This window comes from Glandiceps talaboti, chromosome 17 (genome assembly GCF_964340395.1).
Source record: "Glandiceps talaboti chromosome 17, keGlaTala1.1, whole genome shotgun sequence".
Taxonomy (NCBI): domain Eukaryota; kingdom Metazoa; phylum Hemichordata; class Enteropneusta; family Spengelidae; genus Glandiceps; species Glandiceps talaboti.
The window spans coordinates 9,785,761-9,812,288 of NC_135565.1; the positions used below are offsets into that span (position 1 = coordinate 9,785,761).

General features: G+C 35.8%; 1 protein-coding gene across 8 annotated transcripts; it reads right to left on the reverse strand.

The window, feature by feature from the left end:
• Nucleotides 1-1,970: 1,970 nt before the first annotated feature.
• On the reverse strand, nucleotides 1,971-26,471 carry LOC144448330 (uncharacterized). Of its 8 annotated transcripts, none has more exons than XM_078138529.1 (12): nucleotides 26,433-26,471; nucleotides 24,353-24,673; nucleotides 22,891-23,034; nucleotides 13,689-13,724; nucleotides 12,517-12,540; nucleotides 11,272-11,349; nucleotides 10,757-10,789; nucleotides 10,495-10,566; nucleotides 8,729-8,776; nucleotides 8,336-8,386; nucleotides 6,733-6,783; nucleotides 1,971-3,715 (listed from the first exon to the last, which is right to left on the reverse strand). In XM_078138529.1, exons 2-12 carry the CDS (start codon nucleotides 24,661-24,663, stop codon nucleotides 3,640-3,642), a joined length of 924 nt encoding a protein of 307 aa, XP_077994655.1. In that variant the 5' UTR covers nucleotides 24,664-24,673; nucleotides 26,433-26,471; the 3' UTR covers nucleotides 1,971-3,639. The 8 variants fall into 8 exon arrangements, with proteins under 8 accessions (XP_077994655.1, XP_077994656.1, XP_077994652.1 ...); XM_078138530.1 differs by lacking the exon at nucleotides 26,433-26,471 and adding an exon at nucleotides 26,002-26,119; XM_078138526.1 differs by lacking the exon at nucleotides 26,433-26,471 and adding an exon at nucleotides 25,873-26,000.
• Nucleotides 26,472-26,528: the final 57 nt, after the last annotated feature.

Here is a 26,528-nt window from a genome sequence, read left to right on the forward strand (position 1 = left end):
TTGTTGCTGATGTCTCCTCGCAAACCATTGCTTGATTTTGTACATACGTCCTTCAAACCATTTACAGACAGGTAGACATCCTGAAATTGGTTCGTCCTTATTATCAGCTTTCGTTTCTATGTGCTTGGTAGTAGAATTTTCGGGAAGATCAACGACAGCGTTGTCAGGATTTCTTTCTTGCACTGTTTCTGTTACTTTGCCTTTTCCCTTTTTAGATCCCTTGCCTTTCGAATCACTCTTCTTTTTCTGTATTCTTTCTGTGATTATCTTTTCCCACTCCTCCTGTGCAGTACAACTGGTGGAAGCCCCCTCATCAAAGTCGCCATCACCATTACCTGTTCTTCTCCACCCCGACAGTGTCTTAGAAGAACTCACTGGTATAAATACAGGTTTATCTTGAAGATGAATTTTTTCAGAATATTCACATCCATCTTCGTCCACCTTCATTTCTTTAACTAGGTATGGAATCGCCATGGTAACAACTAGAGTTATGTATGCAAAACTGTTTGAGGAGCTTGGCTTGTAACGCACGGATGCAGTCGTCGAACAGACAGAAGTGAATTTGTTTATGAGTTCGAACGCGTTTCAATGAAAGTTTGGCGCGTTTGTGTGGAAATCTTCCATGTTCGATTTGTCCTCTTTCAAGGAAAACAAAACGTTTGCGAACTTTATTTGACAACCAGCTACGATATATGTATGACACATCGTTTGTAACTTGGCACATTGACAACAAGTGCACGGTCTGATATGCTCGGCTTTCTATTTTATGTGTAGATTACAAAAATATGCATGTGTAGGAACTTGTGTTTTTATGGCTGATGTTGGCAAGAATGGGCGAAGTGGAAGAATGAATAGTAGGATTGTCAAATTTTGTCATGATATGAGTCACACACACACACACACGATTGCGATTCATCGTACCAATTTCCACTCGTCCCATTTTCAACCCGTCCCTCTCTTTCAAAATCGCGCAGTGAAGTAATTTGCAGAGCTTTCCAGTATCGTGAGTAGTATGGTTTACGCATGCGTGCACCAAAAAATAAGCGGGAAAGAACTGATAGAAGCGTATGTATGGCTTATTTGTGGCCATCGTTCATCAATTTCTATCCGACCAAAAAACTTACTATTGCATCTTCTCAGCCTAAGATTCAAATGATAAACAAAGTTTGGTGAAGATTATTGTAACAATTCCTGGAAGCCAGCGAAAATGTATTAGGATTAGTGTGATGGTGTTACCATTGCATTAGGTGATTTTAGTCACGAGACGTTACTGTACTGAGACGTAAAAAACCGTGCCTCTAATTTATATTGACTTTTCAGTTTGGTTTATCCCCATCGTTTTGGTAAGGGTGAACCTATTTATTTTTCAGTTTCTCATTATCCAACCGACTCAAATTTTCTGCTTCGACATCAAAATAAGAAAATATTATAATTTTCGCCAGCCCTAATATTTTGCGAAACAGCGCCATCTCTGGCAAGAATAAGTAAGTGTCTGGACTGTCTACGTCTACGTCATCTACAGTCGTGGCGGCGACGACACTTGTTCATGAACATAGCATTTCTTTCATGGCGGAAGTTATTCAAGTAGGGGGGCTGAGAGCATGGCAATTGTGTAGAGAAGCTGGGAAAGGGCTTGTTACCAATAAAAAGCAGATAGAGAAAAGGAAATGGAGAGGCACAGAAACATGAAGATGATTGTTAATTTCTACTTTTTTATCTTCTTAAATCGACCGACCGAGCCATAGTTCCCATAAAAAGTAATGAGAAACAAAAAAAATAGGATCTCACTACGAAAACCAGACTTTTATTGTTACATGTAACAGATACTGACAAATATAACAATCAGTCCAGGAATCCGATGCACTGAAATAGGTGTGAGTTGACACCGAGACGAAATGATCCATCATCACAACACACACACATACACACTCAAATACAAATGTATATAACTATTGAAAAGAAAGGGTCTTTATTGTCTTGGATAAACAACTTACAGAATTATATAGAAATATTAATTGTATTTTTGTTAAAAGTTATGCTGTAAGACTTTAGACTCGAGGAATAGACTAAGATATATCTTGAACTTCATTTGTTTAAAGACCTACACACCATGTTGTTCTTACAGGCCATTACATTTACAGCAAACAAACAGTTACGAGAGACTTCATCTCCCAATGCCATTAATAGTTTTTGGATTTAAAACCTGTCTGTGAACAGCTTACAAATGAGAAGAAAAGTAACATTGACAAGGCAGGGTAGTGTTGTGTTGGATGAAAGTTTGTAACTTATCAGAGCAATTACAAGTTTACTGTCAAACTATATTGAAACCCAGAGTATGGTATATATTGACTTGTCATCCTTTGGAAAAGTTGTAAAGGCCCAAGTTGTAAAAGAATGAAACATTAGATGTGAAAAATGGCCTGACAAAGATATAGAAAAAGTTGGTCCGGAACAAAAGAATAATCCTATGTAATCCTCATGGTTCCGCTGATAAGATAACTTTTAAATGTGAGAACCTGGGATTAAAACTCTGGCCTTTAACTGTTAAAATTGCTGGTTTATGGCTCGAGATGTTAAGAAAACCCTGATTTTTAATTAATTAATGTCATGTTAGTCTTTACATCGTTTCATTAAATTCGCAGCCTAGTATGGCTATCCTGTCTTTTACAAATGAACAAATCGCTTTACCAAGTAAATGTAGGTGATAGCAGTGTATAGTATGGTCTATAATGCATGAATCCCTGAGTTCGTCAGGGAACTAAACAGGTGCATGCAAAATATGTCATCAGCATTGCGGAATCAAATTTTGATATATCTGATGTGACAGCACGGTTTACGAGGTGATGAATGACTATGCACTCAATGTTGTTTATCACAAACAGGTAGAGACTTGACAATTCCTACAGCACCACTTGTTCCTTTGATCAGCTGTGTTCAAGTAGAATACAGGAAAGCACCATACATTTCTCAAAAAGAAGTAAAATTTGCATGTACATGTACTAAAAAGGAACACATGACACTGGTAATCAAGCCTTCGGTTTACTAAGATAGATGCAAACTAAATCTACTGTTCTCCAATGTGGTAGATTACACAAGTGGGTGATAGCCACTCCTCTGTTGTAAGATTCTAATCACCCTGTGATCAAGATAGTGTAAACATTGGAAGTCCCAAAACAGCACTGTAACTAGTTTTCAGAGATGCCTCCCTACTGAGCCTAGATTAAACTCATATACATTCAATAGCTTATCACTGTTGTATCAACATGTTGTAACAATAGTTTTGGTTTGTGTCTACATGTATCTTAGTAAACAAAAGGCTCAATTACCAGAGTAATATCTGTTGATGGTATCTTGTGTTAATACTCATAACAAGGTGACTAACATTCACTGAAACACAAGCATCGGTACGCAATTAAAATAAAACATTCAGCATTATAGCAAATTTCACAGAAATTAAAAAAAAGAAGAAGCTAATACTCTAAACAATTTGAAAGAAAACTCGTCCACAAAAATATTAAATACTAAGAGGCAGTTCTGTCAATTGCCTTCCCCTACTTCCTCTCTCTATTTGGATTGTTCCCAATAGTTTATCAGAGATGTGAGATCAAACCATTTGAGGATGGGGAGGTAAGAGGTTAATTATTGAGGTGAAGAACCGTTTTCATGTATTTGTATAATTGTTCGTTGTTCTTCTTCGGTAATCACCATAGGGGATCTGAAAGAGAGGAGGAAATATTATAAGTTGGTTAAAATACCAAAAATGTTATTCTCGCCACAAATCATGTATGATACCACAGATGGGAATCTCATTCAGATTTCCAATGTCACAATGCATTGCATACAAACATGTATATGGACAGATGTAAATGATATGCACATGTGGGGACTGTCGATCGGTTGGTGTATACGAAATTAAAAGCGTGTGATCACACAGTATCCTTTTATGGAGATTACTATTTGAACAAATATGTAGTAATATTAACAGAACACCATGCCATGTGAATGTCAGTGTGGGTACTTGGGGATGTTTGCTCTCATGCTTGCAATGTTTTCTGCTGCACGATTACTCGTTAAATTAGTGAAGTGCAGCTGCAGAGAACACACCCCCTCCCCATACACCACACTTGCACTCACATGTCATGGAGTTCTCTCTTATTCCTAAAGCATTTCAACGTCTAAATATGTTGAATTATGTCCAGCTAGTAGTAGAACTTTCAATCGATATTCCACTACAATCAAGATCATTGTTTCAGGCAAAGTAGTCTATACAACATCACCACAATTGAACCAAGTTGGAGATTAGAGGTGAATGTTTCGTTTTGGAGTCAAATTTTTACAAATATTGAATAATGGGCATTGTTCTAAGTAAGGAATTTTTTGTACATCGAGTTTTCACATGTAATATATGGCTAATATTAACACTCTGAAGAGCAAAGGAAAGTTTTAAGAAATATTTATAAAATTTATAACAATAGTGTGTTTAAAACAAATGCTATTCATAATCCTAACCCTAACATTCACTTTCAGTGATAAAAGTGAAATGTTACCCTAATGAGCGAAATCGGAACCACAAAATGTTTTTTTGTTAGGCCTAACCAGTGAGACTGCAAGGTTCTGCCATTGTTTGCACACACCACATACTTCTGTCATTCAAAGGAGACCTCCACTCAAGGAAATAAACTTGGCATTTTCATAAACTTAAGGGTTCTGGAGATTCATTTCATGATTTCACATCACTTAAATTTCATTTGATTGCCAAGAAACAACAAATTGAAACTAGTTTTCCACCTTTACTGTTCTTACAGTAATACATTTGCTTCATAGGTCTTAGCAGACATGAATATGGATTAGATGAACACTGAATATTCATGACTCCTAAGTGCTTATTTCCTTTAAAACTCATGAATATTCATTGTTCATCTCATACATGAACACTGAATATTCATGACTCCTAAGTGCTTATTTCCTTTAGATATTAAATAGTGATGAATATGCATTATTCATCAAATAAATATGCCAAGATGCATGTGGCAACTACGGAAAGAAAAATCGTGATGAAGAAGAGTTGCAATTTGGTGTTTCTGGGTAACAGTGCAAAATTGATGTCATATTATGGAAACATGAAATGACTCTCCAGATCCCAAAGTTGATGAAAATAGCTAAATATCCTCGAGTGGCATTCTCCGTGGAGTGCCCACAACAAGTCCTTCAGTCTATCACAACCGTTAGAGTATGCAATGTGCCATGAGTTACATACAACATCTATTCTGATTGGTTCTTAAGTATTAGTAATCTGCATATTTCCAACACCCATTTTGATTGGTTAAGTATTAGCCTCTATTTCAGACAAAGTACACAAAATGCAAAAGCCGTACTGTGCTAAATTAAAATGTAGGCTATGCCAGTGGGATACATGGGGCTCCAGTTTAAAGTGGCGCAAGCTGAGGTTATAAGTTTTTTTTTTTACTCTCAAGTAAAAATGCTTAAATAAAATCACATTCCAGTATAATGTTAATGTTAATACATATCTTCTATAACATTATGATTGTCTTCTGCCACAGTTGATTGCATAATAGAGTTTTTGTGAACATTTTTGGTATGTATGATAAATTATGTCATCAGATCGTTTATCAATTTTATCCTAATACCAGGTTTAAGTTGTCAATTACAAGTGATGGTTAAGTATGCTTCAGAAAGTACAATACTGCCAGTATCTAGTAAATATTCTGTGAAAACTACGCCCAAAGGCGTATAAACTCAGCTTGTGCCCCTTTACAGTAAACATCATCAAACGTTGTGTTAATTTGGGATTAAAATTAAATATTAAGTTACATCATGTTACTCCTAAATGGGTTAATCAAGTTTCCGATTGAAGTGCAACATAGCATGCCATGTGTACTATAAAATAATAGACAGTCTCTTGTCATTGTTATTTTGAAACTGATGTAATATTTTCAGTTTCATCTACGATAATTTACAAGATGGTGTGGTACAGGTTTTGAATGCAGAGCAATGTATTGTCAAGTCTTAATTTTGCAGACTGTAGGGTGTGTGAATGAGACTTGACTGTACGGTGTATGGATGAGACTTGACTGTAGGGTGTATGAATGAGAGACTTGACTGTAGGGTGTATGAATGAGACTTGAGTGTAGGGTGTATGAATGAGACTTGACTGTAGGGTGTATGAATGAGACTTGACTGTAGGGTGTCTGAATGAGACTTGACTGTAGGGTGTATGGATGAGACTTGACTGTAGGGTGTATGAATGAGACTTGACTGTGTGGTGACTGGTGTATGGGTATGATAGAAACAGACTTGACGACACATTGGGACACAGTTAAGATGACACAGACCTAAACATGCAGGTGAAGATTAATTGCAAGGCAGAAATTAGTGTATTCATCTAATCATTGTACAGTGTAATTAAAATTTTCATCTTTTGACTCTGAATGGTTCTCAATATATCCCATCATAATACTGTACTTATTTTTCAAATATGTGCATCTTTGAAGGGCATGAATTCTAAATAGTGATTTCATTGTCTGACGGAACAACACAATGTATCTAACAGTCTAATGATTTCTGGGAACTCGTGAATTTGCAAACGGTACAAATACACCATAGAATACACTGATTTCATCCTCTTTTTATAGACCTGTATTTAAATGTAGCAATGTGCTTTATTATCACACTGAGTCTATGATTATAGTAGTCTTTTCCATTTCAGCAAACCTTCTATCAGGACTGATGTCAATGTCTCTTCGTGGCGAATCGGATTCACTCCTGCATGAGTACCAGAAAAGAAATATATTAAAGACAGTAATTTAAGTGACTGCTGCAAGGAATTGCAGAGGTTGAGTATCTGACAAATATGAGCCAGCAGCCTATAGTCTATGCTTGTTGTTGATCTGGGCTTTTACCAATCAATCAATCAATCAATCAATTAATCGATCGATCGATCGATCCAAAAGAATTTGTATAGCAACAAAATCCAATATTATGTGATGTTCTATGGTGTTGGAAAGGAACAATAGTAGAACGTTGTAAAAAGTTAGAAAGCTCTTGTGAACAAATACTTCTTGATATCTGTTTTGAATTTATCGACAGTAGGTGATGAACGAAGTTTAAGTGGCATACTGCTTCATAAGAGGGGAACTACTAGTGAGAACGCATCCTCACCATATGACTTTGTATTACAACAGGGTACATGAAGTTGACTTTTGTTGTTTGAGAGAAGTGAACAAGTTGTGGGTTGCGGGTTTACTGTTAATCAAGTCAGCGATGTAACGAGGAGTAGGGTTATTGAGTGCCTTGTAGGTGATCAGTAGTACTTTGAATTGAATCCTGTATGAGACAAGTAGCCAGTGAAGATCAGAAAGAGCCGGTGTGATGTTATCTGTTTTCTTTGTACATGACACAATCCTAACTGCTGTATTTTGGGCATGCTGAAGAGGGACAATGTCTTTAGCTGGCAGCCCATACAGAAGGGCATTGCAGTAGTCAAGTCAACAACTCACAGCCTAAAGTTTGGCTAATAGTTTTGTATTCAAATCTAAAATTACATTCTTAATTTCACAAAACAATGGGACAGCCCCTCTTAGAAACATGGACGGTCACCATTAAATCTATCCTTCTCACAGGGTCTAATACATTACATGGTACCGAAGCCCTTTCTAATATTGATGTAGGTCCATTTATTTAGTATAAACATCACAAGAAGTTATCATAGTGTAAACTGAAAGATCAGCTGTAGGAGGTATTCTTATCATCCTACACCTATAGTAGATAATTGTAATGCATAGTGGAACGTAGTAGGTCAATTTGGTACAGTAAACATGACACACCCCATTTGGTATTGAATAGTCGATGACAGTCAGTCAACTTAACTATTTGAGTACAATCTACAATAAAAGGTTTTCAACGACTTTCCTTCAAAGCAGATGATAGAGAGATGGACATCATTATACCAGGCATAAGCCATTGATATGGAATATATACTCTGGATGTTCTACATCACAACACCACGTGTCTACATCACTGGTTCTGCTGTGTTTGAAGTATCATTCAAAATGTTCAAAATTGCCATTACTGTCCCCGATTTTTCTTTGATGTTACTGGCACTGGTATAATTATGTTATTCTCCAATATATTTCTTCATTCAGCTGGAAAATACTCATGACCTAAGGGCTGTCACTACTTGTCTAGCGACTTGTAGCAACAAAGACCCCTCAGGTCACTAATATTTTCCTTGCCTGAACAAAGAAAAATATACATCTAACAGTAAAATTTGATTATTCAAGATGAAATTATTATTAGTTTGACATATTTCATTTACCTTCTCTTTCGTGGACTCTTGCTTGAACTTTTGAAGGACCGAGACCTGCTTCTGAAATAGAGGACATAAACACTTGCATTTATTGTAAAAACTTATCGTAATAGTTTCATCGTAGCATATACTATTAATCAAAGACGACAGATCATGGTAATGATTATGTAAATTTTATATACTGTCATGTAACAAGTTGACAGATTATGGTAATGATTATGTAAATTTTATATACTGTCATGTAACAAGTTGACAGATTATGGTAATGATTATGTAAATTTTATATACTGTCATGTAACAAGTTGACATACAAGTAATTGTTCAAATTGATGTAAATTAATTATACCATACTCAAGCCAAGTTATTCTCTTTGAACAGAAAATGAGGATTGTATTCACGTACCCTGGTCGTTCTACATCATGACAATGCATGTCTATGTCACTGGTTCTGCTGTGCTTGAAAAACAAGTCAAAACGTTCCAAGTCAACATTATTTTCCCATTTTTTTCATGAATTGTGCGGGGGGGGGGGGGGGGGGGGGGGGGGTATAATTATAATATTCTCCAATATTTTTCATTCTCATCTAGCGACTCATAGTGACAGAGGCCCCTTCAGTCAATCACATTATCCTTGGCTGAATGAAGAAATATATTGGGGAAGAGTAATTATTCCTCAATATTTTTCTCGTTCAGCCAAGGAAACTACAAGTTACTAGCCAAGTAGAGACAAACCACTAAGGGGTGGCTCACTTGATGAGGTATTTTTAAATCACGCGAGAGCTGTCACATGACGTGGCATTCCCTCCATTACCGCATTGCAGCGTGTAGCAAGCTGGGCAGCACAGACTACCAGCCGTACACAATTTTCTTCTAGCCTTCTTCACAAGCCTGAACTTTCACGCTATAATCCTTTTGCTTATCCGTATCGCCGTCAACGATGTGTGAGATGCCAAAATCTAAAGCCAATCAAGTCGACAAGGATCAGGTGGATGCAACTCACTCATATTTTCAAGCTGAATGAAGTAAAATATTGGGGATAATTATATAATAATTATACCTCCTCAAGCATAATTCATGAAAATTGAGACAAATAATGGCAATTTAGAATGTTTTGACTCATATTTTGGGCACTGGAGAACCAATGACATAGACACAGGCTGCCGTGACATAGAACGACCATAGTATACAATCCATATTTTCTGTTCAAGGACAATAACTTGGCTTGTGCATGGTATAATACACCATATTTCAGTTATTTAACAGTAGGTAAGCATTGCAAGATGGTGTCCAACATTTGGCAAAGTTGGGGCAAAAACTGTTGTCATGGCCACTGACTGTAGGGCAATGCATGAAGCAGTGAATAAAATAAGTGTGGAAGAGAACTCCATGTGTTCTGAAAAAGGGCATTGCAGTATTGGTTAGGCCTGTTTTTGAGCACTGGTTGATGCTAATAAAATTGTACAGTGGGAACAACACAGAAAATGAGTGGTAACTTTGTGTCTGCAGACTAAATTTGACGATACTAAACTATTCTAACCCTCACGTCAAGCCACACAATGGCATTAGAATAGCACTCATAGTGACAAAACCACAACATTGTATGTTCCTATGAGCAGAATATTGCATATTGCTGGTATATGTATAACCACTGGCACAACCCCTTCATACATTTGGGGAAAATTCAGTCTCTGCTACCATAAAGTGTACAGAATGTAATCCTTCATAACATACATTTGTACATACAGCACCAGAATTTCAATACATTCCCACGATATTTACCAAGATAACAGACGCGACATGTAGACTGGTTCAATATCAAATACTCTACCCTGGCCTTTACTGACTTTTGTACTCCACTTGAATTCAACTATCAAATATATGCGTCATGAAATTGTCACTCTCATAATGAAAAAAACCTTGTCACTGTGTTGAGAATATTTTTCTTTGATTCCAAAAAACTATTGACAGATACTTATGTACGAGTTGTGTTTATGATATACAAGAAAAATCTGTGTTGCAGTAATATGTATGTATGTATGTATGTATGTATGTATGTATCTGTGTGTGTACATACATGTAGGCAAGTATATACATATGTACGTAATTTTACATGTGTATGTTTAGAAATTTTTAAGACATTTTTCCTTGACAGACAAATGATTCCACAAACCTTTTCCTTGCTATAGGAGATCTTGGTGTTCGTGAACGAGACCTGGATCTGGATTTACTGCGTGATACATTCCTGAATAAATAAGACGCAAACTGAATTAACTACACAGATCAATTTCCCATCTTTTTAGATATATACAGTAGATTGACGTCATCTATGAGGTGATGATCAGTAATCCCGATAGATCACTACTTGACATCTGTATTTTAACCAAGACTTCTTATACCATAACACAAATCTACATTAATCAGTATTTATTTACCTTTCTTTACTGTAACTCTTCCTACTCCTCCGCCTGTTATAAAACAAAAACAAAACAAAATCAGCTAATAAAAGTCAGCATCTGTACCATCACATTTTCCATGTGTGTTTGTGTATGTATGATTTAATTACTCAGACAACAACATAAGAGGTCGCCATCATGTGCCCTTAATGACCAAATACAACACTACTGGGCTCCACCACAAATTTGACAATAGGCCTTTCCAAAATTTGCCGTGGTGGCGCTCTACTTCCTGTCTGTGTGTACCTTGGGGATATACTATACATGGTATAGGTTACTCAGTTAATCATAGAACACTGCTGCTTTCCTCGATGTCTGAACAATATGAAAAACATCCCTGATTTACACAGAATACCAAGGGACAAAGCTCTTAAGAAACGGTACTACGAGGTGATGATACCCCCAATTTGTGTGAGGGCGCTGCATTCTTAATTTCCTGTTTGCAGTCTGGAATGGCCTATTATACATAATACTATGCTAATGCTTTCAATTACCTGTCCCTGCTTCTACTTCTGCTACGACTTCTACTGCGAGACCTTCTGTGCCGATCTCTAGATCGTGAACGTGACCAGCTGAAAGAGATTACATACAAAATATTATTAATATTCTATGCTATATAATATTTCATATACAATTATTAGGTCTATCTCTCAATGACAATAATGTAAATCCTACAGTTGCCTACAAACTTTTCTTGGTGTTACTATCTCAAGAAGCTGTCTAAAGCAAGCCAAAACCAGCCCCGAGATTTTTCTGAACCAAGGCAAGCCCACATCATTGGAAGCACCTGTATCTGTGCTAAATGATGAACCCCCCCCCCCCCCTCCCCCAACAAGACACATATTGGGAAGGTAGCTAATTATAAGTCGCTCAAGACCAACTTGGATTTCGCACTTACATTGGCAGTAATTTCAAACACATAACATATTTCTATGCCTCCAAGGGGTAAAGGCTTGGCCTGGTGTAAAGAGCTACCGTACTTGAGAAAATAACACCAAGAAAAGGTCTGTGGACTTGGTGTAGAGAGCTTAATTTCTTGAGATAGTATTGCGAACACCTAGACAAGTTTGGGACTCAGGGAGCTACGACTACTTCAGTAATAGACTGGTATTCACTAAATGTTATTGTCTCTATAAGCTTAATTTTCAGTGGAATTTGTTCATATGTTGACTATGTAAAAGTATAATAAATAGTGAATGTCTGTGGAAGAACATACAACCAACAAAAAAATACCAGTGATTTGCTTGGTTTGTGGAAAGCAGGAAAGAGAAACGTTTCACGCAAAGAGGGCGCACTCTACATGCCTTATTAAATATCAAATCATTTCAGGTGCTAGTAGCATTTACATACATGTCTGTCAAAAATATAGAATTTAAAACATAATGGAAATGATAACATCTATAAAGCACAACCCCAACAGATAATACATGGACTATTTAGGGTCATGCACTTGTATAAAGTTTATCACATGCTTTATTGTACTCGTGCACTATTTCCTCATGTTTCAGATCAGAATATCTGGGATACTAGCTGGTCAAGCGAAGCTTCCATCATCCAAGGATAATGTACAAAAAAAAAAGCAGAAACTTGTCTAAAATTGCGAGTTTTACAATATTTGCTCAAATTTCACCACTCTAAAGAGATGAAAATCCCACTTGCAAAAGTCAATATACCAGTATATATCCCACCACTTAAAAAGTCACTATGCATGTAACAATAAAATTATAACCCCTTTGTACCTTTGGATTGAGATGTTATTTACTCTGTGTAATAGGCAGATTACCATCCGATGCCCAGACAGGGATATTAGTATGAATAGGATGTATACATAATAAAATATATTATTTGTCTGATACAGATATAGCCTTTAGAGGTATATAAAAAATGGTCCTAAGTGACAATATATACTACATGTTGTACCACAAGTATAGATACATGCCATTTCCCCATAACCAATTTGAAACAACAATTTTAAATGATTTTAACTGAGAATACGTCAGAAACAGCAAAAGTTTAAACATTTGATTACAGAGGTACATTTCACGTTAAGGACTGTGACTTGTACTATATTTCACGAATTTAAAAAAATAAACCACTTGACTTGAAATACTTAAAAACTTTCAAATCAGTTAAAAATCAGATAAAATATATGTCTCCTGGTTGTTGATGGTGATGTGTACACTAGTTTGAAACACTTGAAATGTTTAGCCCAGACCGTTTATTTGTTTGTTAAAAAAAAGAATACATTATGGGATGCTTATAGGGTTTGATTACATGTACTAGGTAATCCTGTAGATTCAGCAAGGTTGGCAATAATAGTAAAATGGACAACACTCCAAGAAATAAAGGTATACTTTGGGTTCTGCAGTCAATTTTGATTTAACATCACATGAATTTCCTGCAAAGAAACACCAAATAGAATCTATTTTTCATCTTCATTTTTTTCTAGCAGTGGTTCAATCACTGTTGCATCATGGGACCTAGCAGACATGAATATGCATTAGATGAACAATGAATATATTGTTTTCAGATGAATACTCATGACTATTTCCTTTTAAGTTTTTAATTAAAAATCAGAAGAAAAACGAAAAAAAACCAAAACAGTTTTACTGAACAGTAAAGTAAGACAAGAAATATATAAATATCTGATTTTTTAATATTGTGGTCGCAGTAAGTTCATAAAGTGATGCTTGCAATCCTTGCGACTGTTACCCTTATTTTGTGTAGCGTATATATATTTATATAGATAGGCTTAATAACATCTGGGTGTACAGGTACTATGAAATGGTCATTGATGTATCACCACGGCTACAGCACTACCCAAGTTATATAGCAGGATTAGCTTGCAAATTGTTTGGAATATACCTCTACCATATCAATACATAATGTCAGATCTGACCATTTTATATACCTGTTTCTTACTTCCCGTGTTCTTCCTGGCCATGGTCTGAAGCACAGAGGGTTGAAGAATATGAAAAGAAAGATAACATATTGATGGTAGACATGTACAATTGATTATAATTAATTATCATTATCATTTCACTAGAAGGCCAATTAGAAAAAAAAAGTGTCTGTGTCAAGTACATCATTTAACATATTAGGATATCGTAAGTAGTATTTGATGATTTGATATCTGGTAGCATTGAATACATGTGGTGATATATATTGACCCACTTTGCTGTGATGGCAAGGAAAGAACACTGATAAATTGATGTTACAGTTTCAGTATTGTCCAATCATTGATAAGCATTGTAGAGAACACAATTTACATATTATGAATAAATTAATAAATTTGTGTTTGCTAGTTTGAAATTCGCATATTCGTTAAGCATACGGAATGTACATGTAGTAGAGAACACTATGGGTAATCGTAATCCAGGACAGCCTGAATATAAACCTTGTTGGTCACACATCTTGTGCTGGTTGAAAGGGGAACAGCACTTCAGGAAATAAACATTATGCAAATTGTCATGTTATTGATATGTAAATTACTATATGCAAATTAGCCATCATCCTTGTTATCTGTCCTGGAGAGAACACTACAGTCATAATCTCACTCCACTGTGAAATGAGAGCTGATAGTGTGGCACAACATGTCGTACTTTACAGCCTGTGAATTGACTTACCTGACAAACTATGAATTCAGAGACATACGTGTAAATATGTCCTCTTTGACTAAATACATGCAGTCAAATTGAACATGGTACATGTGTTGACTGTTTAACTTTCACACTTCATGTTTATAGTGCAGATTCAAATCTGCCTACTTGACTAAAGATATGTCATGTCGTTCAGCTTTCTCATCTTGTATCTGATATAATGAGGGTAGCCCTGACACGTCATATCTTACAAACTAGGTGTGGCTCTTGCTCCCCAAAAAATATGATCATTCAAACATAATGCTATTTTGATTTTGACTGAACAAAATGTATTTATACACATATGGAAAGCATTCATAAATTAGCATAAACTCTGGTCTCTCGTTTGAAAGGGACACAGCCTGTGACTATAAAACTACTTGTAGACATACGGAAAGCATTCATAAATTAGCATAAACTCTGGTCTCTAGTTTGAAAGGGACACAGCCTGTGACTATAAAACTACTTGTAGACATATGGAAAGTATACATAAATTGGAGTAAACTCTGGCCTCTAGTTTAAAAGGGCCACAGCCTGTAACTTTTTAGTCTTTCATGGTTATTTTTGTTTCATACTGAAATAGGGGCATGTTATTCCAACTACTAATGCAGGCTGAATTGTGTCCAAAAAACCGGTATAGCTTTCACTATGTACCAGCAATTTGTATCATTATACTATAGCAAATATTTGGGTACAACAGATGATAATTTAGAGATAAAATGTCGCTGTACATTTATTTGTGTCAGACTACCTGCAATGTACAACATGTATATTCAGATTTGCCTCTAGATACATTTACATTACACGTATATTGTGGATTAATTTGCATATGTAATTGATTTTTTAGTAAAAAACTACATGTATATCATGCATTAATTTGCATATGTAATTGATTTTTTTTGTAAAAAACTACATGTATATCATGCATTAATTTGAATATGTAATTGATTTTTTAGTAAAACACTGGGCTGCGGCTCCAGAATGTGCTACTTAAATTTGAAACCTAATGTTCTGAAAACCAATCGATCTAAGCTCTTGACATATTATATTACAGAACACTATATGGTCAGTTTATTTCAGTTATATTTGTTCAGTTTCAATTGTTGATCATATTTCTGAGAGAGTACAATCAATAAATCATGTAGAGCTATAAAAAACAGAAATTTTGATATCAATATCAGAACACAATATACAGTGTGTGGGCATGACCTACATTGTAGAGAGATTTGAAAAGCTTGTCATATGATATTAGTGAATGGGTACACACATGCTGTAAATGAGAGTACTATTATGATTGTATAGCTAAAATGATGTAGGCTTCCAGGGTTTCACAATTTGAAACCTAATGTTTTGAAAACCAGTGATCTAAAGCTCTTGACATATATAATACAGAACACTATATTATATGGTCAGTTTATTTCATGGTTATATTTGATGAGTTTCAATTGTTACCTTTTTGACACTCTAGACTAACAATAACAGAGACACAATAAACACAGCAGGATCCATTGCCCATCACATTGAACACTGATAAGCATTGCTTATGATCCAAAGCTCTTGACATATATATTACAGAACACTGTATGGTCAGTTTTTTTCATGGTTATATTTGTTCAGTTTCAATTGTTGATCATATTACGTTTTTTGACACAAAGATAAACATAATGAAACTCTAGACTAACAATATTAAACAGTGACACAATAAACACAACAGGACCCAATCACATTGAACAGTGATAAGCATTGCTATTCTTTCACAGTGCAGTAAAAACAGGCTTCTTATGAAAACATTACACAAGGACTTGATTATAATGGCTGCAATTTGTACTTTTCTAACTGATAATCAACATTCAAACTCACTACTTCTACATCTGTGCTTGGCACCTATGTAATTGTTTCTTTTGTATTAGAAGTTGTCTGAGGGTGTGTATTAAATGTCATGTTAGATGAGTGAAACACCAAGCTGACATCATTTTAGCTATAACCAGTTAGTATACATGTCTCTACATGTTATGCATATGCATGTCTATATTTAGAATTCTATAGATGAAAGAGTCTCAGAGAAAAGTTGATTCATAATACTCTAGTACATACATGTACTGGGTGTCTGTGTTTTTAGCTATAAGTGCAGGTTTGAGAGCACTGCATACACAGATAGAGAGACAATGAAAGCTATATTAGAGTGTTCAAACTTAATTTTTTTCTAACTTGGAATATCAATTTGCACTTGAAAATGAATCAAAATTTGATTTTGAACAATATCCATGTACATCTATTTTCAAGCTATTTCAGGTTCCACTAACACACATTCTCTAATCATAATGATGCTACAGAGCTAAAATCAATATATATCTATGCCATTTGCTCTGCCGTGTTCACAAAATGACTAAAATAAGTAAAACTATCATTATTTCTCTCTAGTTTTCTCATACTTAAAGGGCATTACCACTCCAGGAAGTGAAACAGAGACATTTCTATAAACTATGGGTTCTGGAGAGTCATTTCATGATTTTATATTACCTACAAATTCAATCACTTGTGATCTCAGAGAAACACTAAAGTTGATCTTGTGCCTTTATAGGGTATCTTTGCTGTGGATCATTGTACTGTGGGAATCAGCAGAAATAATACATATATGGGTAAACAATGAATATTCATGACTCACTCCTGAGTGCTTACTCCCTGTAAAACATCTCTCATTTATTAATTAAGCATGCATAGGTACATGTACTTTTTATACCATACACAAGCCAAATTGTACATGTTCAAACAGAAAATATAGGATTTCAACTCTCATTGTTCTGTCATGACAGTGCAAGTATATGGCATTCATTCTGTAGTGCTCATAATGTTCAGAATCAATGTCACGACTATCTTTAAAAAAATTTTCTCATACATGTAAATGTAAATATCAGATAATTGCTATAGATATATTTTGATCATTCTCCAATATTTACCTACACTCCTGAGCCAGAAAAAACTGGTAACATACTGATTTGTCACGGCTTCTGTTATGACTCTGTTCAACAAGACCCCACCTATCTATGTCACTCGTTATTTAACTTGGCTAAAAAAGAAAATATTGGGAAAATTTGTAGACGTTTTCACTATGTAAGAAATCCAAAGGAACAGTGAAAATGTCCAGATAATATTTGTATTCTGATTATTATTGTACTAGATAAGCTGGCAGACAATTATTTTTTGATCCCTTTGCCATCTATTTATGTATTCATACCCTTGTTACTGACTTGTATAATTTGTATCTGGGAATAAAGTCATATTATAAAACATGAATATTTGCATATAATGCAACCACTGATAGTTGAGGTGTGGTACACAAAGGAGTTACTCGGCCGTCAATATTAAATGTTTATTAATAGCTGCTATAATTACGGATAGCTGTGACAATGTAATTTTTTAATATTTCATGTCCATATTGATGGATACAATATGTTATCATTATGAATTTATAAGAGTGGAAAATTTATAGAAACCAAGACGTCACATTTGTAAAGTTGTGACCATAATATCTGTGAATTGTTCATTGTGGATTTTTAAATATTAGTCCTTAATATTTTGCTTTGTTCAGACATGGAAAATATGAGTAACGTAAGGGGCCAGGGCCTTGTCACTACGAGTCACTAGACAAGTCGTGACAAACCCATAGGTCACAAGTATTTTCAAGCTGCATGAAGAAAAATTTTGGAGAAAAATATAATTATAGGTCGTCAAGCATAATTTATGAAAAAAAAACGGGAAAACTAATGGTGATTTTGAATGTTTTGACTCATATTCTGAGCACTGCAGAATCACTGATGTAGCCATGGGTTGTCGTGACTTAGAATGGCCGGTGTATTTAATCCATACGTTCTGTTCAAAGACAATAACTTAGCTTGAAAATAGCATACTGTATAAAGTATGTTATCATTATGATTTTATATTATTAAAAAACACAGAGAAAAACCAATACATTACATTCATAAAAATTTGCAATTGTAAAAATGCAAGCTAAATATCAGACTTCCTGTTTCAGACTAGCATCCCTTCCTTCAATTTCAAAACTCTTACTACACTGTACAAATGTGTATTTTGTACCTTTTACCATACAAATGTGTATTGTGATGTGTTTGTTAAATATACAACATGCATATGGTCCAAACCAAACTGATGGCCTCCGTATGTTAAAAATAAATTCCTACAAAACCACTGAATAAAATGTTCCTTTATTCAGTATGTTCACAATAACCACAATTACCATGCGTATTTCCAAACAAAGTGTAAAACAAGTTACAACAGATGGTAGATTGTTGACTAGCCTAGCCAGCACGGCATGGATATGTAGCTAACTAGCCTAGCCTGCACTGTTAACTAGCCTAGCCAGCACTGTTAACTAGCCTAGCCTGCACTGCATGGATATGTAGCTAACTAGCCTAGCCTGCACTGTTAACTAGCCTAGCCTGCACTGTTAACTAGCCTAGCCTGCACTGCATGGATATGTAGTTAACTAGCCTAGCCTGCACTGTTAACTAGCCTAGCCAGCACTACATGGATATGTAGCTAACTAGCCTAGCCTGCACTGTTAACTAGCCTAGCCTGCACTGCATGGATATGTAGTTAACTAGCCTAGCCTGCAGTTAACTAGCCTAGCCTGCACTGCATGGATATGTAGTTAACTAGCCTAGCCTGCACTGTTAACTAGCCTAGCCAGCACTGCATGGATATGTAGCTAACTAGCCTAGCCTGCACTGCATGGATATGTAGTTAACTAGCCTAGCCTGCACTGTTAACTAGCCTAGCCTGCACTGCATGGATATGTAGTTAACTAGCCTAGCCTGCACTGTTAACTAGCCTAGCCTGCACTGCATGGATATGTAGTTAACTAGCCTAGCCTGCACTGTTAACTAGTCTAGCCAGCACGGCATGGATATGTAGCTAACTAGTCTAGCCTGCACTGTTATCTAGCCTAGCCTGCACTGTTAACTAGTCTAGCCAGCACTACGTGGATATGTAGTAAACTAGCCTAGCCTGCACTGTTAACTAGTCTAGCCAGCACTACGTGGATATGTAGCTAACTAGCCTAGCCTGCACTGTTAACTAGCCTAGCCAGCACGGAATGGATATGTAGTTAACTAGCCTAGCCTGCACTGTTATCTAGCCTAGCCTGCACTGTTAACTAGTCTAGCCAGCACCACATGGATATGTAGTAAACTAGCCTAGCCAGCACGGCATGGATATTTAGTTTTTCATGTAAGAATTTAGTAAAATGTATATTTTTCATGCAAGCATGTGTATTTGTGTAGTTGAGACAGTCTGTCATTTATGATTCCACTAACGTACAATCCCAAATATTCCCAACTACATATACTGTAACTCATAAGGGGTGTTAGCTAATTTTAAAAGTATCAGGTAAAATTGAAAAAAAAAACAAGAAATTGTAGAGTACATGTAGTTTATGCTTATTCACCAATATATAATTATTATATTAATATAATATAATATAATAAAATATAATAAAATATAATATAATATAATAACTTTAACCTTAAAGTAGATACATACACAGAATAAATGGCAAAAGTGATCAAGAAATAGCAAAGCTAGTCAAGCTTGTAACCCTAGTGACTAACAAACATACATCTAAGTGTATATGTATACACATTAGCAGGTTTCTGCCATGCTCTGTTCTTCCCCTATACAGAAAGCATGACACTGTCTTTACCACCCAAGCTGCCATGCTTAGCCGGTTTGTGCTTTGCTGTGCTGTGTCCCCCCCCCCCCATACAGAAAGCAGGGTGCTAACACCATCCTTACCACCCAGGCTGCCATGCTTAGCAGGTTTCTGCAATGCTTCAAAAGTGTTCTACCATCTTTGAGCTTTAGTAATCTATGAATGATTATATTATACTTTCACATGAAGAGAAATGGTTGATCCAAATATCCATGTGTGGATGTGTTACCGGAAATATAAACATGTCAGAATAAGTTTCAATGTTTGGAGACATGCATATTATATGCTGATCATTATGCAAATTACCAATATGAAGATCGGCATGCAAATAGGGAACTTGCAAACCCGCCATGTTGAATGTTGCATCGTGGGAAATGTGATAATAAATACTAATCAATTAGTATTGTAAACAATAACGTTACATTGTTTGTAACCACAAATAATCAATTCATAGTCACCCTGACCATTGTGGGAGGTTTATTTTATCAGTAGCTCCAGATTAGGTATTACGACAATCACAGATAATCCCATAGTCCTTTGCATCTGAGCATGCTCAGTCTGGATTGCAAGTTCCCTATTAACCACTATCATTGCAATCTATCCTAGGGAGAACACTGAAATATTGTGGCATGTCCAGTACTATTAAGCAAATTAATGTATTTATCAGTGTTTCATTTCTTTTCTATCATGCTTTTATAATACAGGCCTGGGAAAAAACCTGAAACCCAGCAATCTACAAAAGCCTGGGAAGAACCCTGTAATCTACGAAGGCCTAAGGAGAACCCAGTAATTCACTATCTACAAAGGCCTGAGAAGAACCCTGTAATCCACTAATCTAAAAAGGCCTGAGAAGAACCCTGTAACTCACTAATCTACAAAGGCCTGGGAAGAACCCTGTAATTCACTAATCTAAAAAGGCCTGAGAAGAACCCTGTAATCCACTAATCTAAAAAGGCCTGAGAAGAACCCTGTAACTCACTAATCTACAAAGGCCTGGGAAGAACCCTGTAATCCACTAATCTAAAAAGGCCTGAGAAGAACCCTGTAACCCACTAATCTACAAAGGCCTGGGAAGAACCCTGTAATCCACTAATCTAAAAAGGCCTGAGAAGAACCCTGTAACTCACTAATCTACAAAGGCCTGGGAAGAACCCTGTAATCCACTAATCTAAAAAGGCCTGGGAAGAACCCTGTAATCTAAAAAGGCCTGAGAAGAACCCTGTAACTCACTAATCTACAAAGGCCTGGGAAGAACCCTGTAATCCACTAATCTAAAAAGGCCTGGGAAGAACCCTGTAACTCACTAATCTAAAAAGGTCCGAGAAGAACCCTGTAATCTAAAAAGGCCTGAGAAGAACCCTGTAATTCACTATCTACAAAAGTCTGGGAAGGACACTGTGCCAAAGGTGAAATAAACTTATATTAAGCATGCTGAATGACTTTACATTTACGGTTACCGCCAACTATTCTACAATAGTTAGTCAACAATGATGCTATGCAGTGATGGTTAGTATCCACATACTGTTATTGACATGGTTTTAACATGAACATGGTGGGTGGAGTTAGAAAAGAAGACAAGAAACAAACAGGACCATATAGCTCAGTTGTGACATCAAGGTAAATGATGATTGACTGTTAACACTCAAACATGTTGAAGAAATATCCTTTTTATACATATACATGATGGATAGTATGGTCCCCAGGGAGTTGAAGAAGTAAATGGCTGTTTTGTCACTAAAGATCCGTGCCAGGGGTAATAATTGTATAGCAATTTGAGCACAGAGTGGGAAAGTGCTATTTGAAAACTAACATTAATATCATTATTATTATTATTATTATTATTACAACAAATCATCAGTCTTACTGTTTATAGTTGAATATACTGGATAAGTTATCACTAGATCGGTAACACAGTGTTTGGGAAATCGATAGTCACTTCCATCATGTACTTACCATACAACTTGTATGAGATGTTAAACTCGTTATCTCAACTGGCCAATATTGACTTGTATGAAACCATTGCACAAGTAATGCAGGGACCTTAGTATGTAAACACTAATGTCTTTATGAAGACATAGTGTTTATATAACACAACTCTACCACTGCACTTAGACCATTTGACCATTTGTTTCTGATGATTTACGGACTCGATATCAGTTAACCATTTCATGATTCTACCATTCAATACCATTTTATCACCCCTATCTATCCACCATTACAATTCATCATCATCATCATCATCTCTCTCATCATATCACTGCACTGTTACCATAGTAACCAGTTACCATACCAACTAACCAACACCACAACTACCTGGCATGTAGTAGTATAGTCGTAAAAAAAAGTAAGAAAGGCAAAAGAAACAAAAATACGATGCTAAAATATCCATTTACGGAAAATAGCATTTTCTGAAAAAAACAACATATTTCAGTACATCTCAAAAAACTGACAGAAATTGAGAATTGACTGATACTAGTGGTATTTACCAAACTTTTTGGGTCTGGCACACATCAGGGCTTTGATATATACTGCTTCATACTAATAATAGTAGAAATCTAAAAAAAAGTCTCTGCTCAAACAAATAAGAACACTGAACAACCACATTTATGTAAATTATGGTAATCACATAACTAGCATTTGTATTTAAGAATCCTCGTAATTGACTTTTTAACAACATTGGCTGTGAAATACATTTCAATGTTTTTAGACAAACACTGTAACACAGCAATACATAAATGTGTACTTACCGTCTACGAGAACGGCAATCACGAGAGAAATGCCCTCGCTCACCACACTGATAACAACGTAGATTTGGATCATAGCCTCTACGACCCCGACCACGAGTACGAGGTCGTGCAAGACTTACTCTGACCCTGCCACCACATAGTAGCCTAATGAGGGAAAAAATACAATAAAAACACTATTTATTCAAGGTTGCGTTTAACGTAGAATGCGTCTTTGGGACAAATTTCCCTGTAAATCAATGTTGTTCAATTCGCTTAAAACTTTGCCATATGTAAGCTTCTTCCTAGTCCTTCTGGGGGTTCACTGTCATCAATTTGTTTTTTCCGTACACAGTTAACACAGTATTCAGCGGCCATATTGGATGGTGGCCATATTGGATTCTAAAATGACTAAATTTTGATACCGTTTTCAACTAATTTTTAAAAAATTGTATGGTGACCCCAGATTTTTAAAATTGGTTTATGTGAAAATACACGTAGTTAGGAGATTTCTGGAAAAAAATAACGGCAAAAGTTTAAATATTTTAATTCTTAGGTGCATTCTGTCATAAAGAGGCACTGGCTATACATTTTTTTTGTCGTGATTACTTTCATTTCAGGATGATCATAATGTCACACAAGCTCAATATATTAACTTTGTTAATTTAGGCCAAAACCCAAGCCTCCTCCTAAACAAAGATTCACAAGTGTGACACCAACGCATTTAAATATGATGTAAACCATTGTCAAATTGTAGCACTAACACCACAATACAATGTAAATACACGGTAAACACATTAAAATACTAAGTTACCAGATATCCAGTGCTGTTTATCACATTACAAATAAATTTTAATCAATCAACATCTCAGTAGTAAATACAGAACGTGTTATCATAGAAGGCATGAAGGTTTTCTAAATTTGGTGAGAATTGCGGAAATGGAGTTCGGCAATTGCATTGAAGCCAGACACCCCCCTCTCCCTCCCTCGTCTCTAGTGTTATACGGAATATATTATTCATAAATTTATGTTAATATTAATATAGACAGAGAGTAAATTTCAAATGTAGGACCAAGTGAAAGGATGATAGCCCGGTTTTCTATAGTGTCAGCCTTTTGCAATAACTAGCTGCAGGGTCTTCTGTTTTAATTTAATCCCTTTTGTGATTTTTATAGTGAATTTTATTTTATTTTATTTTAGTTGACATACCAAGTTTGCATTTTTTGTCTTTTATCTCCCTTTTTTGTCTGTAGATAGGTTTTATATGTACTTTTAAGTGCTCGTATTTTTTATCTTGCATGCATAATTGAATTTTGTGACAATTAAAGTCTACTTTTTAGATATGTACACCACTCAATTTTACCCTCTTGGTTGGTGGGAAAAAAACATTATTATTATTATAACATACACTCTAAATATAGGGTGTTAGGCTTTAATGACACATTCACTTAATTCAGAAAAATGTGGTGGCAACAATTTATATTACCTTCCATCCATGTCTCTCACAGCTTCTTCAGCATCATCTCTCTTGTCAAAAACAATAAAAGCAAAGCATGGTGGATTTCTTGCAACCCATACTTCACTTAATCGACCATACTTTGAAAAGGCTTTTTCTATTTCTTTCTTTGAACAATCTATTCCTAGATCGCCGACATACACCCTATAACCCTCATCTGGGCTTCTGGACCGAGAATGCCGAGAGTTTCGACGCCCCCCGCCTGAACTGTAACGATCCCTTCTTGGAGACCGAGATCTAGACCTTGACCGAGAACGGGAATAGGACCTGTACCGACTCATGAGTTTTAATCTAGAATAGACAAAAGAAATTGTTATGAATTAGTGGAGTCATGATGGGCAAATTTTTAGAGTGGCTGACTTGGAATCTGAAGGTTGTAGATTTGAGCCCCATCACTGCCGGTTGTTTCTGAGTGGTTTGGGCAAGATTTGAATTGGGGACCTGGTAGGATAGAGGTTGCAATGTGAATTCTTTAATCCTATGCACTTATAAAGGCTGCAATGGAGTGTGTGGTTTTCTTGAATAAAGTCTATTTGTAACAGCAATAGTTTACACACTTTATTTCCGATGTTAACAGTAATTGCATGAAATAGCAATTAAAAAACCAGGTTAGTTAATTTTCTGGAGCCATTTAAGTATGTTCAATGACACCAATTTCCATTCCATCAAAATATGAATGTCTGCATGATTGAAATTGTTTGTGGTTGCTGACACCACACGTAGTAATTATCACAAAAGCATATGTGCATTTTCTATGTATGTATGTATGTATGTATGTATGTATGTATGTATGTATGTATGTATGTATGTATGTAGGTATGTATGTATGTATGTATGTAGGTGTGTATGTATGTATGTATGTATGTATGTATGTATCTATCTATGTATGTATGTATGTATGTATGTATGTATGTATGTATGTATGTATGTATGTATGTATGTATGTATGTATGTATGTATGTATGTAGGTAGGTATGTATATAGATTATTATAATCACAAATAATCAAATGAATATGCATCATACTACACATATGGTGTATGTAAACACAGGTACCCGAATCAGTCTGTATGATTTTTTTTAAATGTATGGTAAATAAGACTTACAATGTATTTACCATACATATTTTTTTTTAAATCATACATATTGATTCAAGTGCCTGTGTATGTAAACATACACACAAGCTTTTAACAGTATAACCATAGACGGTCGAGGGTCTATGATCTAACACAAGAACCTGTGTTTCAGTGCCTAAATGAACAGAAAAGGGATATGCAATGTACACTATCATGGTAGCATGAAATGGGAGTATATTTGTACCTCCATGGTACTCTGTACACTTCTAGCAGCCCTCCCTCATTGAGTACAGAATATTGGAAAAATATATAAATATACACATAAAATGCTTTAAAAATATAATGTCACGCATACATGATACAATACACTCACGCTCGCCATACACTTTCACTTTCAAGTTTCTATGTGTCCTACCCTGTACTGAACATTTGGTGTCACCACTAAAAATGATCTCATGGAAGCTGTTGCAGTCTTGAACCCAGTGGCGGTAAAACCAATGTATTCAAAATTTAATCCGAATACCAATATGGTTTACCAAATTACCGTTTTTACCGGCCCTGTTACTGAATCGAATTATCGTAGAAATGCTTCCTCGTGTACCCCGGATTTGCCCATACTTTGCCCTCGGTAGATACGTCAATGGCGGTACGCCACGTCAGCATACAACCAACTAAATGATATTAATATTAAGTTTGTTAACCCAAGCACATATTGTTGATAATTGCACTGAACTCTAGTAATAACGTTACAATATTGCATTTTAATGTTGACGAATGGCCGACGCGGCCCGGCCATAAATATGATAAACAACCCATGCAACTTTTACAAGTTTTAGCTACATTGAGAAGTGGAAAGTCAGACTGCATGGGTGTTATGAAACGTGTTAAAAGCAATCCGTCCATTTGCTGCAAAATTGGGTACTCTGACCACACTGTACAACATATGTGCAATACGATGACACAATGGAAACTCACCAGTAAATACAGCTACACACATGTACATCGTACTGACACCGGACGCAGATATACCTCGGTCACGACCTCCTTCTTCGGATTTTCGGGTATATCCGG